The following is a 14384-nucleotide window of genomic DNA, read 5'->3' as shown; positions in this document are numbered from 1 at the left end:
TCTCCAGCCTCTGAACCCAACTTGAAAGTGCGTTCGAGGCTAAAACAGAAGGTGGCTGAGCGGAGAAGCAGTCCCCTCTTGCGTCGCAAGGATGGGACTGTTATTAGCACCTTTAAGAAGAGAGCTGTTGAGATCACAGGTGCTGGGCCTGGGGGTAAGGGCTAGTCTCATGTCCCTGTTCTGAGGGTCTGGAGTGAAGGGTGACTCAGAGCAGGCCCAGGTGACACAGCCACTTCTCCTGTAGCATCATCTGTGTGTAACAGTGCGCCAGGCTCCGGCCCCAGCTCTCCCAACAGTTCTCACAGCACCATTGCTGAGAATGGCTTTACTGGCTCAGTTCCCAACATACCCACCGAGGTACAGGCCTGGCTGCGGGTGAGGTGGGAAGGGGACAGCTATTCTTCCCTTGGAAGAAAAAGCGCAGCTTCCATTTTGGTTGGGGATGCCCAGTGGAGACCTTCCTGCCTGTGTGGATAGGCTGGACCTTGCTTGGACCTATTGTCTTGAAGGGGGATTTGTCCCATGGGCCCATGAAAGGCTCTGATCTCAGACTCTCCCAGTTAGGGGTTGGGGGGCACCTTTCAAAGACTTTAGCCTCAACCCAAGTTGCCTCCTTTGCTGCCCGCCCTTTGCCTGCTCTCATGCCTATCTCTTTCCACTGCTCCCCAGATGCTCCCCCAGCACCGGGCCCTCCCTCTGGACAGCTCCCCCAACCAGTTCAGCCTCTATACGTCTCCCTCTCTGCCCAACATCTCCTTAGGGCTGCAGGCCACAGTCACTGTCACCAACTCGCACCTCACAGTAAGTACAGGGCACATACCCTCCATCTTCCCTCTGGTGTTGAGGTCACTGGTCCTGGATGTCCCCAGCTGGGGCTTTTGCCCACCCAGGGCCCTTAAGGAGATCAGATGGCTCTACCCAGAGATGGGGGAGTAGCCAAAGAGATGAGTGATGTTGGCCCAAAGTTCCCAGCACTAGGGGAGCATAGCCCCTCCTTTATCTCCCATTTGTCTTCATTCCTCACCAGGCCTCCCCAAAGCTGTCGACAAAGCAGGAGGCCGAGAGGCAGGCCCTCCAGTCCCTGCGGCAGGGTGGCACGCTGACGGGCAAGTTCATGAGCACATCCTCCATCCCTGGCTGCCTGCTGGGTGTGGCACTGGAGGGTGACACCAGTCCCCATGGGCATGCCTCCCTGCTACAGCACGTGCTATTGCTGGAGCAGGCCCGGCAGCAGAGTACCCTCATCGCTGGTGAGTGGGTAGGCAGCAGTGCCAGGGATAGGGCTCAGGTCGGGACTAGCAGCCAGGGAGACTCTTCAGCCCTGTTACAACTCTCCACAGCATCATTAAGTTTCTTCCACACCCTGGAAACACTGAATACCTACAGGATGCCACACACTTTTCTGTACAAAATCTGCTGCCATTATGGAGCTCACATTCCAGAGCAGTGTTGTCCTGTAGAAATGGGACACATCTACATACATATTTTCTAGTAGCTACATTAAAACACATAAAAAAGAAGCAGATGGGGGGCGGCGCCTGTGGCTCAAGGAGTAGGGTGCTGGTCCCATATGCCGGAGGTGGCAGGTTCAAACCCAGCCCCGGCCAAAAAACCACAAAAAAAAAAAAAAGAAGCAGATGGGATTAATTTTATAATATATATATATATATATTTTTTTTTTTTTTTTTTTTTGGTAGAGATAGAGTTTCACTTTATGGCCCTAGGTAGAGTGCCAGGGCATCACATAGCTCACAGCAACCTCCAACTCTTGGGCTTGAGCAATTCTCTTGCCTCAGCCTCCCTAGTAGCTGGGACTACAGGTGCCCACCACAACACCCGGCTATTTTTTTTGTTTTTGTTTTTGTTTTTGCAGTTCGGCCGGGGCCGGGTTTGAACCCGCCACCCTTGGTATATGGGCTGGCACCCTACCGACTGAGCCACAGGTGCCGCCCTATAATATATATTTAACTTGGTATACCCAGAGCATTATCATTTCAACATGTAATAAATATGCAGAGTTATCAATGATGCACTTTACTTTTTGAGGTATTTTACTTTTTTTTTCCTTTCTTTTAGGTATTTTATTTTACTTTTTGTTTCATACTAAGTCTTTTGAGTTGGGTGCATATTTCACACTTGCGGTACATCTCAATTTAGACAGTCACATGTAACTAATAGCTATGGGACTGGAAAGTGCAGCTTTAGACAGTCAGCTCTTAGTACCTGTTGGCATCAGAAGAGGTTCTGCTTTAAAGATATGTTATCCTGGCCCCAAGGCTTCCCAGCCTGGTGGGATCCATGGAAGGATCCATCACAGTTGGAAGAACTAGTCATTGTTCACTCACATGGAGGGCCCAAGATTACATGTGCACTTAGTCAAGTAGATCAAAGGGTGGGCGGCGCCTGTGGCTCAGTGAGTGGGGCACTGGCCCCATATACCAAGGGTGGCGGGTTCAAACCCAGACCCAGCCAAACTGCAACAACAAAAAAAATAGTCGGGTGTTGTGGCGGGCACCTGTGGTCCCAGCTACTCCAGAGGCTGAGGCAAGAGAATCACCTAAGCCCAAGAGCTGGAGGTTGCTGTGAGCTATGTGATGCAACGGCACTCTACCAAGGGTGACAAAGTGAGATTCTGTCTCAAAAAAAAAAAGTAGATCAAAGGGAGAGAATGGTGAATCCAGGAAGGCTTCCTAGAGGCAGTGTCTCCGAGCTGTCAAGCTTTTCAGTCATGGGGAGGGGGAAGAGTGGGGCTCAGGTTTGGCTGCAGGGGCTCCAGGCCCTCCAAGGTTATTCCTGAGCATGGAGGTGGTGGTGTTCAAGGGGGGGCAGATGGAAGTAAGATGGGAAGGGGGAGGCCTGGTGCCCTGACAGTGGTGCTTACTCCGCACTCCCCAACTCCATAGTACCGCTTCATGGGCAGTCTCCACTGGTGACGGGTGAACGCGTGGCCACCAGCATGCGGACGGTGGCCAAGCTCCCGCGGCACCGGCCACTGAGCCGCACTCAGTCCTCACCACTGCCGCAGAGTCCCCAGGCTCTGCAGCAGCTGGTCATGCAGCAGCAGCACCAGCAGTTCCTGGAGAAGCAGAAGCAGCAACAGCTGCAGCTGGGCAAGGTGAGCCTGGGGGGCAAATGTCCCAGGGCTGCACTGGGGCAGGACACAGGAGAGAGAACACCAAGATGGCAGAAGGTAGTTGGGGCTAACGCCAGACAATCCTCACCATAGCACCATGTATCTTCTTAGAGCAGCCACTGTTCCTTTTTTTTTTTAGAGACAGAGTCTCACTTTATCGCCCTCAGTAGAGTGCTATGGCATCACAGCTCACAGCAACCTCCAGCTCTATGGGCTTAGGTGATTCTCTTGCCTCAGCCTTCCAAGTAGCTGGGACTACAGGTGCCCACCACAACATCCGGCTATTTTTTTTGTTGTTGCAGTTTGGCCGGGGCGGGGTTTGAACCTGCCACCCTCAGTATAGGCCAGCACCCTACTCACTGAGCCACAGGTGCCACCCTACCATTCCTTTTTAAAATTCACTGAGCTCTATATGGGCTGGTGGCTGCCTGGGAGAATGGAGGGAGGGGTGGACCATTCTGGGCTGCAGGCTACACAGTGGCTCCCCTAGCTGATGTAGCTTCTGCATTCTCTTCCTAGATCCTCACCAAGACAGGGGAGCTGTCCAGGCAGCCCACCACCCACCCTGAGGAGACAGAGGAGGAGCTTACAGAGCAGCAGGAGGCCTTGCTGGGAGAGGGAGCCCTGACCATGCCCAGGGAAGGCTCCACGGAGAGTGAGAGCACACAAGAAGACCTGGAGGAGGAGGAAGAGGAAGACAGAGAGGAGGAGGAGGAGGACTGCATCCAAGTCAAGGATGAGGAGGGCGAGAGTGGTGCTGAGGAGGGGCCCGACTTGGAGGAGTCCAGCACCAGTTACAAAAAGGTGCCCCCTGCCTCCCACCCCAGTCTGCAGTTTCTAGACTATGAGGGAGCAGTTTCTGCAGAGAGCAAAAGGGGAGTGGCGGGTGGGAACTGCTTGTGTTGAACTCAGCTGTGTCTGTGTCCTAGTCTGCCAGCCCCCCTCCTCCCCAGCTATGACTGGCTGCCTCTCTGCCTGTGTGTGGGTGGTGTATGTGTGTGCGTGCGCATGCACGCTCTTGCACACATGGCCCGTGTGTATCCGCATTTCTGCCTGCATAGGGCCGGTTGTGCATCAGGCCTGTGCGCATGTGTACACACATGCCCCCGCTGTTACTACAGTCTGCCTAGCGCCTAGCTGGCACTCCATTCATTGCGGACACAATTGAGCCCTCTGGGCCTGACTCATTCTTCCCCCGCTCCCGCCCCCCAGCCTCTTACCTCAATGCTACTCTTTGATGTGACTCATCACCTCCCCTCATCCCTCCCCATCTCTGTGGAGATGGGAAGACTGGAATGTCTCCTGTCCCTGGAGGGAGCAAGTGGGAGGAGGTGGAGGAAGAAGGAGACTTGGAAGAGAAGGGCTGTGTTGGGGCCCCTTGGAGGCCCCATTAGTGTCTCTCCTCACTGCCATCCAAGTTGAGCCTCCCTCTCCTTACCAGCTGTTCTCAGATGCCCAGCAGCTGCAGCCACTGCAGGTGTACCAGGCACCCCTCAGCCTGGCCACTGTGCCCCACCAGGCCCTGGGCCGCACCCAGTCCTCACCCGCTGCCCCTGGGGGCATGAAGAGCCCTCCAGACCAACCCACCAAGCACCTCTTCACAACTGGTGAGCCCCCCCACGGTGTGTTCTGTCCTACCATGCACCAATAGGGTCCAGCCCTGAGGGCAAAGGGAAGAGGTTGCCAGGGCCACTCGGACACCCTGGAGGAAGAGGAAACAGGCCTTCCCTTGCTCCCTGTGGCCCACAGCTGTCTGTGGTAGTGGCGGTAGCCCTCTGCCCCAGCTGGGAGGGTAGGGCAGCATCTTTTCACCCCATTGAGGGACCACCCCACAAGCCTGGAACCCTGAGAAAGGCCATTGTTCCTTCTACCTCCCAGTGTTGTGACGTCCAGGATGTGACCCCAATCTGTTCCAGAAAGCTCTTCCTCATGAAGCTGCCACATGCTGGACTTGGGAGGGGGGCACAGACATGCCTGATGGTGGCTCTATCTCACAAGGGCCTTGATAGGAGGGGGAAAGGAAGGTGTGTCATGAGGGGGTTCAGTGTGGGGCACAGTGGGGCATTCAGGCAGCCTTGTTTGGGGGCTCAAGGAGCACAGGAACTTGCGGCAGGCAGTAATGGAGAAAAAGACACAGAGAAGGAAAGGAGGTGGATAGCTGGAGAGGGTCAGGCATGTGGGATGGTGGCTGGGTGGCCAGGGGTAGGTGTTTGGGCTAGGAGAGCTTAGTGCAGGCTTGGCATCCATAGCTCAGTGTTAGAGCACTGGCCACATATACCAGGGCTAGTGGGTTTGAACCCAGAGTGGACCTGCTAATGCACACCTGTAGTCCCACTACTAGGGAGGCTGAGGTAAGAGAATCGCTTGAGCCCACGAGTTTGAGGTTGCTGTTAGTTATGATGCCACAGCACCCTACAGAGGGGAACAAAGTGAGACTGTCTCAAAAAAAAAAAAAAAAGGCCCGGCGCTTGCTGTGGCTCAAGCAGCTAATGCGCCAGCCACATATACCTGAGCTGGTGGGTTCAAATCCAGCCCAGGCCTGCCAAACAACAATGACAGCTGCAACCAGAAAATAGCCGGGCGTTGAGGCGGGCACCTGTAGTCCAGTTACTTGGGAGGTGGAGGCAGGAGAATCGTTTGAGCCCAGGAGTTTGAGGTTGCTGTGAGCTGTGATGCCACGGCACTCTACCCAGGGTGACAGCTTGAGGCTCTGTCTCAAAAAAAAAAAAAAAAAAAGCTTAGTGCATTCAGGTGGCCTGGCTGGGACCCTGGACCCAGAGCAGTACCAGCTGACATGCGGGTCTGTGGCCCAGGTGTGGTCTATGACACATTTATGCTGAAGCACCAGTGCATGTGCGGGAACACACACGTGCACCCTGAGCACGCCGGCCGGATCCAGAGCATCTGGTCCCGGCTACAGGAGACAGGCCTGCTGAGCAAGTGCGAGGTAAGGAAGCCCCTCCTTCTGGCCCTACTTAAATTCAGCAAAAGCCTTTGTTTCTCCGGTTAGTGAAGCCTGTCTCTGTGTCTCTGCCTCATCCACTCTGCAGCCCTACACCTCTGGCCTGGCCTATCCTTTACAACCTGTTTCTCCATCTTCATGGTCCCCAGCTGAGAGGGGGAGGGTCCTGGAATAGGGTCTACTTTGTCAAAAATCTTTGGATCTTACAGAAAGTGTCTATGTGCGCCTGGGGTCATGGGGCAGAGAGAGGATCTGGGTGACAGGAGAGGCTTAGTGTGTCCCCACTCACTGGCTTCTCTCCTATTCTTGGCAGCGGATCCGGGGTCGCAAAGCCACATTGGATGAGATCCAGACGGTGCACTCGGAATACCACACCCTGCTCTATGGGACCAGCCCCCTCAACCGGCAGAAGTTGGACAGCAAGAAGCTACTGGGTGAGCTGGTGGGATGGCCAGTGGGCAGGGCATGTTCACTGCCCAGGTGGGTTGGGGCCTGTCAGAAAGGGTAGGTAAGTGGTCTTGATGGGCACAGGGCATCACCTTGGTAGAGGTGGCACGATTGTAATGTCACCCACCTCCAGAGTACCATTAACATAGGTACAATATGAACAGACCATGCTGATGGGGCATAGTGCAGGATGGAAGAGAGGGGTCTGCTTGGTGGTGGGAGACTGTTCCCTTCCCCAGTGCATCATGCGCCTCTCTCCCTGCCATCTGCATCAGAGATAAGATGTCCACCAGAACAGAGGACTGACAGCTCTCAACTGGTGTGGGCTGCCTGTCTTGTGCTTGGGGCTGAGCCTTCATTTTCTGTGGCTGAGCTCACTGCCCTCTGCAGAGCTGAGCCTGCAGCCTCGGCAATTGAGGCACCTTCTAGAGCCGCTGTCACCTTTCCCTGCAGGCCCCATCAGCCAGAAGATGTATGCCGTGCTGCCTTGTGGGGGCATTGGGGTAAGTAGGGTGTGTGCCAGTAGGGGTGGGCAGGTGGCTGTCCCAGTTCCCTTCTTGCCCATTGTGGCTGCTGGCCCGCTATCTGGGTGCCTACCCCCATTCTTGCCCTCCCCCTACAGGGGGCACGCTGAAGCCTGCTCTCCTGCCCCTGCAGGTGGACAGTGACACTGTGTGGAACGAGATGCATTCCTCCAGTGCTGTGCGCATGGCAGTGGGCTGCCTGGTGGAGCTGGCCTTCAAGGTGGCTGCGGGAGAGCTCAAGGTGAGAGTGTGGTTGTGGCCTTGGTGTCTCTTGGCTTGGTCTTGCATCCTCAACAGTAGAGGACAGTGGCAGTCTTGGTTTCCCTTCAGTGACACACTGCCCTTTACAACCTCAACTCTCAGGCACCAGAATGGGGAGGAGATGATAGCTAGGGGCTGAGGGGTATGAGGGACGAACAAATAGGCACTAATGCCTGGTGTGCTTGTGTGTGTCTTGGGGGCAGAGACCTGATTGGCATTTGTAATAGTGTGGTAAATATATATACACGTTTCTGATCTGTGTTCACTCCCCTGCCCGGCTTGTGCTTCTTTCCTTCTGGCCACATTGCCTTCCTGTCTGTCCCTCTACCCACACCTCTTCAGAATGGATTTGCCATCATCCGGCCCCCAGGACACCATGCTGAGGAATCCACAGCCATGTGAGTTCTGCCCTGTCCCTGTCATAGACCTTCTGGCTTTGCCCCCTTAGTGTCTCTTGCTCCTGAAGCAAACATTATGTTGAAGACGACCTCCCCCATCCTCTTCTTCCGCCCCCCCCCCCAGGGGATTCTGCTTCTTCAACTCCGTGGCCATCACAGCAAAACTCCTGCAGCAGAAGCTGAACGTGGGCAAGGTCCTCATTGTGGACTGGGTAGGCAGTGGGCTGCTGGGGCTGGGCAGGGCGGTTAGAAGTGAAACCAGGGCCAACCTTCAGGTCTCTCTAGCCACCTCCCCTCAGCCCTGGCTTCCTCAGGTTCTGTGGTTTCTTGTCCTGAGGACCAGCCTTGCATTCCTTCTGCTGGGTCATCAGCCCAGTCTTCACATTCCAGTCAGGCTCCCTCCTTGCTATGAGGGACTCTGTTTCACCTTGTCCCCCACCCTGAAGCCTCAAGCAACAGAAAGGATTTCCTATTTTGAACAGTAGAGATGTCACCACTCCTTTGCTAGTAGCCTACTTTTCTCCTCCACCCACCTCAATTAGAGGCTGACTGTGTGCCAGGAACCTGATGAGTACTTGACATGCTGCTCATGGCCACCTCAAGCAGTAAGAACTAGGATGTCTCTTTCTGTGAATGAGGGCACTGTGGGGTGACTTACCAAAGGTCACTTTCCTGGGAATGTTGGCAGGGGGTTTCAGACCAGGCTTTTGGCCCTTGCTCTTGCTACTGTGGGTGCTTCTCAAACCCTGCTTCTAATAGGGAGGGAAAGGCATACACCACTCATTGGGAGCCAGGGAAGTAGCCACAGATAATCCTTAGTAAGGATGAAGTCCAATTTCGGCTTAAAAATTCATGTGACTGTTGGATCCTTTTTCAGAGTTTATATACTTGTTCTAAATTCCCTATTAGCTTTAATGTTTCCCCTCAAACTGTGAAGTGGAATGGGTTTGCAGGGAGACATGCCATGTTTATCCCATGGCTTTGTCCCCTATGTAGCACCACATCACATACACACAGACCCCAGTCTGAGAAGGGTCAATTGAATATGGCCAGTGGTTGGCTGCACCCCTAGAGCTCACCATGGGATAAGGTAGGGGGCAGGTGGAATTTTGGACCTTCGGGTCAGAGCTTGGGCCATTTTCCTTATGCCTCCACTTCCCCATTAGGACATTCACCATGGCAATGGCACCCAGCAAGCATTCTACAATGACCCCTCTGTGCTCTACATCTCTCTGCATCGCTATGACAATGGGAACTTCTTTCCAGGCTCTGGGGCTCCTGAAGAGGTACAGCTCTTAAGAGGTAGCACAATGGGGGGCGGCGCCTGTGGCTCAGTGGGTAAGGCGCCGGCCCCATATACTGAGGGTGGTGGGTTCAAACCCGGCCCCGGCCAAACTGCAACCAAAAAATAGCCGGGCGTTGTGGCGGGCGCCTGTGGTCCCAGCTGCTCGGGAGGCTGAGGCAAGAGAATCACCTAAGCCCAGGAGTTGGAGGTTGCTGTGAGCTGTGTGAGGCCACCGCACTCTACTGAGGGCCATAAAGTGAGACTCTTGTCTCTACAAAAAAAAAAAAAGAGGTAGCACAATGGGACCTGGCAGGGAGCCGTGGAGGCCCATGGTGGTGCTGGTAGCTGGGGCATCTGGGCTGCTAGTGGGAGGACCACACTGGTCTGACTACCCCTCTGGGCAGAGCAGTGGTCAGTGCAGTGAGGCCTGGAAGCAGGGATGGGGGTCAATATCTGGGATCCCAGCAGTGAGAATAACTCCCTTCCCCACCCTGCTGCCAGGTTGGTGGAGGGCCAGGCGTGGGGTACAATGTGAACGTGGCATGGACAGGAGGTGTGGACCCCCCCATTGGAGATGTGGAGTACCTGACGGCCTTCAGGTGAGGACTTGAGAAGGGCAAAGGGAGGCATGGGGCGCCCCCTTGGGACCTGCAGTGGAAGGGCAGAAAGCACTTGGTTCGGAGTGGGTAGAGGGGGCTTGTCTCCAAGAGGAGAACAGAATGGGGTAAGGCCTGGCCCAGCCATCTGCCAGGGTCAGCTTGGGCCATCCCTTTGCAGGACAGTGGTGATGCCCATTGCCCACGAGTTCTCACCTGATGTGGTCCTAGTCTCCGCCGGGTTTGATGCTGTGGAAGGACATCTGTCTCCACTGGGTGGCTACTCTGTCACCGCCAGATGTGAGCCTGCTAGGGGACTGAGGGAGGGCATGGAAGAGGACAGAGTTGAGTGGGACATAGGGCAGAAAGTAGACTCATATTGCAGGAGAGGAAAGCAGAGTGCAGGAGACTTGCAGTCATTCTGGTAGCTCCACCCACTCTCCCTCTGCCAACCTGGCCTTGGGGAGGCAAGCAGGTGGAATCACAGGCTAGCAGTGGATATATCTCCTGCTGGAACTATAGGATAGAACTTGTAGATCCCTGATGTTTCAGTGATGTTCTTTTTTTTTTTTTTTTGAGACAGAGCCTCAAGCTATAGCCCTGGGTAGAGTGCTGTGAGGTCACAGCTCACAGCAACCTCAAACTCCCGGGCTTAAGCAATTTTCTTGCCTCAGTCTCCCAAGTAGCTGGGACTACAGGCACCCGCCACAATGCCTGGCTATTTTTTTTGGCAGGCATTGTGGGCCAGACTTGAACCAGACTAGTCATTGTTTGGCAGGCCTGGGCCAGACTTGAACCCACCCAGCTCTGGTGTATGTGGCTGGCACTTTAGCTGCTTGAGCTACAAGCGCCACCTTCAGTGATGTTCTTTATAAGACTATCATTGGAACTTCTGGCCAGTCTGTTAATGTTTTGTTTGTTGATAGAATATTTAGTGCATTGACAGTACATTTTCTTACAAATATATTTGGGTTTATTTGTCCTATTTTTTTTTTTAGACAGTCTCAAGCTGTCACCCTGGGTAGAATGCCATGGCATCATAGCTCACAGCAACCTCCAACTCTTGGGCTCAAGCGATCCTCTTGCCTCAGTTTTTCTATTTTTGGTAGAGACAGGGTCTCACTTTTGCTCAAGCTGGTCTTGAACTAGTGAACTCAGGCAATCCACCCGCCTTGGCCTCCCAGAGTGCCAAAGTGCTAGGATTACAGATGTGAGCCATTGCACCCAGCCTTTCCTTTCTTTGTTTTGAGACAGAGCTCAAGCTGTCGCCCTGGGTAGAGTGCTGTGGCATCACAGCTCACAGCAACCTTCAACTCCTGGGCTTAAGCAAGTCTCTTGCCTCAGCCTCCCAAGTAGCTGGGACTACAGGCGCCCGCCACAATGCCTGGCTATTTTTTGGTTGCAGTTGTCATTGTTTGGCAGGCCCAGGCTGGATTCTAACTCACCAGCTCTGGTGTATGTGGCTGGCAGTTTAGCCACTTGAGCTACAGGCGCTGAGCCATTTCCTTTCATTTTTGAAATAATCTTGCTCTGTTGCCTGTGCTAGACTGCAGTGGCATCTTCATACCTAACTGCAACCTCAAATTCCTGGGTACAAGCGATCCTCCTGTTTCAGTCTCCCAAGTGGAACTATAGACACGTGCCGCAATGCCTGGCCAATTTTTAGTAGAGACCAAGTCTCACTCTTGCTCAGGCTGGTCTCCAACTCCTGAGCTCAAGTAATCCTCCTGCCTTGGGCCTCCCAGAGTGCTAGAAGTACATGAGCCACCACCTCTACTATTTATTTTATGCTATTTGTCCTATCTCTTATGTTTCTTTTTGTTTCCTTTCTTACTGTCTCTTGAGTTTTTTTTTTTATCTTTTCATCTTTCTCCCTTCACGCATTCCCAAAGGTTTTGGCCACTTGACCAGGCAGTTGATGACACTGGCAGGGGGCCGGGTGGTGCTGGCCCTAGAGGGAGGCCACGACTTGACCGCCATCTGTGATGCCTCTGAGGCCTGTGTCTCAGCTCTGCTCAGTGTAGAGGTGAGGGGTGGAGGAAGGGGCTGGGAGGTGGGACAGCAGGCTGGGAGGTGAATGGTCATCAAGGGAGATCCCCTTTCTTGGGTCCAAGTAGGACTTGGGGGCAAAGCTTAGATCCCTTGGGAAGGTTTTCCTGGTGGCCAGGAAGGCTCTGAGTAAGAGTTCCTCTACAAAAGCTATGCTTGCCCCTGTCATGAGGGATGTGTGGTGCTGAATGGGGGCAGTTGGAGGGACAGGCATTGCCAGCCCTTTCCCCACTCTGAACTGCCTTTTCTTTCCCTTGCCAGCTGCAGCCCTTGGATGAGGCAGTCTTACAGCAAAAGCCCAACATCAATGCAGTGGCCACGCTAGAAAAAGTCATTGAGATCCAGAGTGCGTGGGGACAGGTGGAGGGGCTCAGATCTCAGCCTGCTGAGGGGGCAGTGCTTGTGGGAGCATCAGGGCTGGCTGTGCACAGGGGGCTTGTCTGCCCTGCTTACCCCTGCCCATTCCTCTTCCATAGGCAAACACTGGAGCTGTGTGCAGAGGTTTGCTGCTGGTCTAGGCCGTTCCCTGCGGGAGGCCCAGGCAGGTGAGACCGAGGAGGCCGAGACTGTGAGCGCCATGGCCTTGCTGTCGGTGGGGGCCGAGCAGGCCCAGGCTGCTGCAGCCCGGGAGCACAGCCCCAGGTGAGCCCCTTCCCCCACTACTGTGCCCTTGCTCAGGCTAGTGACCCTTGCTCAATGTCCTCCCCTGTGCTTGTCCCCACAGGCCGGCAGAGGAGCCCATGGAGCAGGAGCCTGTCCTGTGACACCCTGGCCCCCATCCCTTTGGGCTCCATCATTGTGATTTTGTTTATTTTTTCTATTAAAAACAAAAAGTCACACATTCAACAACGTGTGCTGTGTGGGTCTCTTAGCCTTGCCCCTCCTGCTCCTTTAAGCTGCCTCAGGCCCCCTGCCCTGTGGCCCCCATCTCAACTCTATAATGCTCCCTCTGTGGGGGTGTGGGTGCTCTTCCCAGCCCCTGCCCCACGTTGTATCTTGGGTCCACTTTCCTGCATTCTATCCTTTCCCCCTTGGAGCCTGGACCAGCCTAAGGTGGGCTTGGGGTCCAGACAGTACCCTTCAGTTCTAGGGCCTCCCAAGTGAGGAGGAAACAGTAAGTTGGTGCCTTGGTTTCCGCTGACTTGGGGGAAAATGCCTTAATTTCATCCTCCTCCCCTCTCCAGTCTCAGGGGAGGATATGGAGGGCCACCACCGTCTATGATGAAGAGTGGAGTTGGACTCCCACCCTAAGATTCTCCATCTTCTCCCTCTTTTCTGTCCTCACCATCTCTGCAGATGCCTCTTTTCCTTCTTTTTCTTGGCCTCAGCACCAATGGAAGGCTGGCGCCCTATATTTGGACCAGAGGTCTGTGAGCAGGGCTGTTTTGCCTCACACTCCTCAGGGCCTATTTCTCCTTCCCAGGAGCTGAGAGGGTGGAAGTGTATGGAGAGGGAGTCACCAGGGGGAGCCACAGAACCAGGCCTGCTTCCCACCTTACTCTGTTGGCACTGCCTGGAGAGGGGGAGAAGGTGGTCCCTAGACGGGGGCTCCAGGCTGGTGAGAGCCCCCGTGTTGTTTAGGACCAGATTCCCCCAGCCATCTAGCATGCTGCAGATACAAAAAGCAGAGTGGTTCCTCCTGGAACCTTTTGCTTTGAAGCTTGGGGATGGTGAGAGTGGAGGTTCTAGAAGGGCAAAGCCAGAACCCAGCGGCCTAGAAATTAGCCCTCAGCTGGAGCTTCCATTCCTCCTGGGCTCCCTTTACTGACAACCAACCCAAAGGAACTAAGTCTAGGTGGGGGCTGGGTGGTGCCCCTTCTATTTCCCAGGAGCCCTGCATAACCCTCTGCAGTGGCTGAAGACCCACAAGGCTTCCAGGGAATGCTGCCCAGCCTGTAGGAAACCAAAGATGGGAAGTAGCTCCTAGGGGGCTAACTTTTCCTCCCTCTTCTTCCTAATAATCACATATACTTTCTCTCCTCCCATCCCCAGGGCCCCACCAATGTTTACATATTTATTATCCCAATGGGGGCCTGAACAGGACTGAGGGAGCTGGGGAGGGACAGGAGTCCTACTACCATTGTGCACTTGTATGTTGTGTGTTCTAGATCCTCCTGGAGGATGGGGACAGGGCTAGGCCATGTACCAGGCCTCCGAATGCTGAGCCGCAGGCCTTGGGGCCCTTAACATGCTCTCCCTGTGGCTGGTCTGGTTCTCATGTAAACCCACTCCTTGCTTTGTCTCCCTGAATATGGATTTCAGTTAAGGATTTTGTAACCCATTACACTGTGTGTCTTTGTGTAAATAAACTTGTTTCTGGCAGCGCCTTCTGGGGCCAATGTGTCTATTCTCTGGGCTCCCAAATGGAGTAGAGGTTTTCCTCCTTACTCCTAGACTAGAAAACAATTCTCTTTTCCAGCCCCTGGACTAGAAGTCGACTTAGGAAACAGGACACTGGGGTGGGAGATCTTTCCTGTAGGTAAAAGAGAAGGTTTCACTGAATGTAGCTACACCAGCTAATTGGACCTCCCATGAGGCCCAGGTGGTAGTGAGTGGGGAGGGGACATACGGCTGTGGGCTCTCACCTGAGTTCACAGCCCATCCCTTTCCTCTGCCTCTGTAGAAACGGGGCTGGAAGGGGTGCAGACAGGCAGCCTGGCACGGCTTCCACTTGTACACATGTCGGTAGGTTCAGTGGAGATGTGTGCATAGGTAAGAAAGGAATCCAG

At 54.3% G+C, this 14384-nt stretch overlaps 1 protein-coding gene across 9 annotated transcripts in view; it reads left to right on the top strand.

The window, feature by feature from the left end:
- The window catches only part of HDAC5 (histone deacetylase 5), a 40585-nt gene extending 28084 nt beyond the window's left edge, over positions 1 to 12501 (top strand). For 5 of the 9 annotated variants that reach the window (XM_053567785.1, XM_053567792.1, XM_053567786.1 and 2 more), the window contains 21 exons: positions 8 to 154; positions 245 to 357; positions 670 to 801; positions 1028 to 1250; positions 2904 to 3115; positions 3653 to 3937; positions 4575 to 4740; positions 5947 to 6080; positions 6409 to 6529; positions 6996 to 7045; positions 7200 to 7307; positions 7670 to 7725; positions 7850 to 7937; positions 8268 to 8330; positions 8892 to 9011; positions 9512 to 9609; positions 9788 to 9906; positions 11499 to 11632; positions 11917 to 12001; positions 12132 to 12297; positions 12380 to 12501. In XM_053567785.1, coding sequence (XP_053423760.1) covers positions 8 to 154; positions 245 to 357; positions 670 to 801; positions 1028 to 1250; positions 2904 to 3115; positions 3653 to 3937; positions 4575 to 4740; positions 5947 to 6080; positions 6409 to 6529; positions 6996 to 7045; positions 7200 to 7307; positions 7670 to 7725; positions 7850 to 7937; positions 8268 to 8330; positions 8892 to 9011; positions 9512 to 9609; positions 9788 to 9906; positions 11499 to 11632; positions 11917 to 12001; positions 12132 to 12297; positions 12380 to 12419 — 2660 coding nt within the window. In that variant the 3' untranslated portion in view covers positions 12420 to 12501. The remainder of the gene's footprint in view (positions 1 to 7; positions 155 to 244; positions 358 to 669; positions 802 to 1027; positions 1251 to 2903; positions 3116 to 3652; positions 3938 to 4574; positions 4741 to 5946; positions 6081 to 6408; positions 6530 to 6995; positions 7046 to 7199; positions 7308 to 7669; positions 7726 to 7849; positions 7938 to 8267; positions 8331 to 8891; positions 9012 to 9511; positions 9610 to 9787; positions 9907 to 11498; positions 11633 to 11916; positions 12002 to 12131; positions 12298 to 12379) is intronic. The other 4 variants (XM_053567791.1, XM_053567790.1, XM_053567787.1 and 1 more) reach the window with 3 other exon arrangements.
- The last annotated feature ends 1883 nt before the right edge of the window (positions 12502 to 14384 follow it).

This window comes from Nycticebus coucang, chromosome 18 (genome assembly GCF_027406575.1).
Source record: "Nycticebus coucang isolate mNycCou1 chromosome 18, mNycCou1.pri, whole genome shotgun sequence".
NCBI classification, from domain to species: domain Eukaryota; kingdom Metazoa; phylum Chordata; class Mammalia; order Primates; family Lorisidae; genus Nycticebus; species Nycticebus coucang.
The sequence above is the reverse complement of the archived record's forward strand: the minus strand, read 5'-3'. Positions and strand labels throughout refer to the sequence as shown.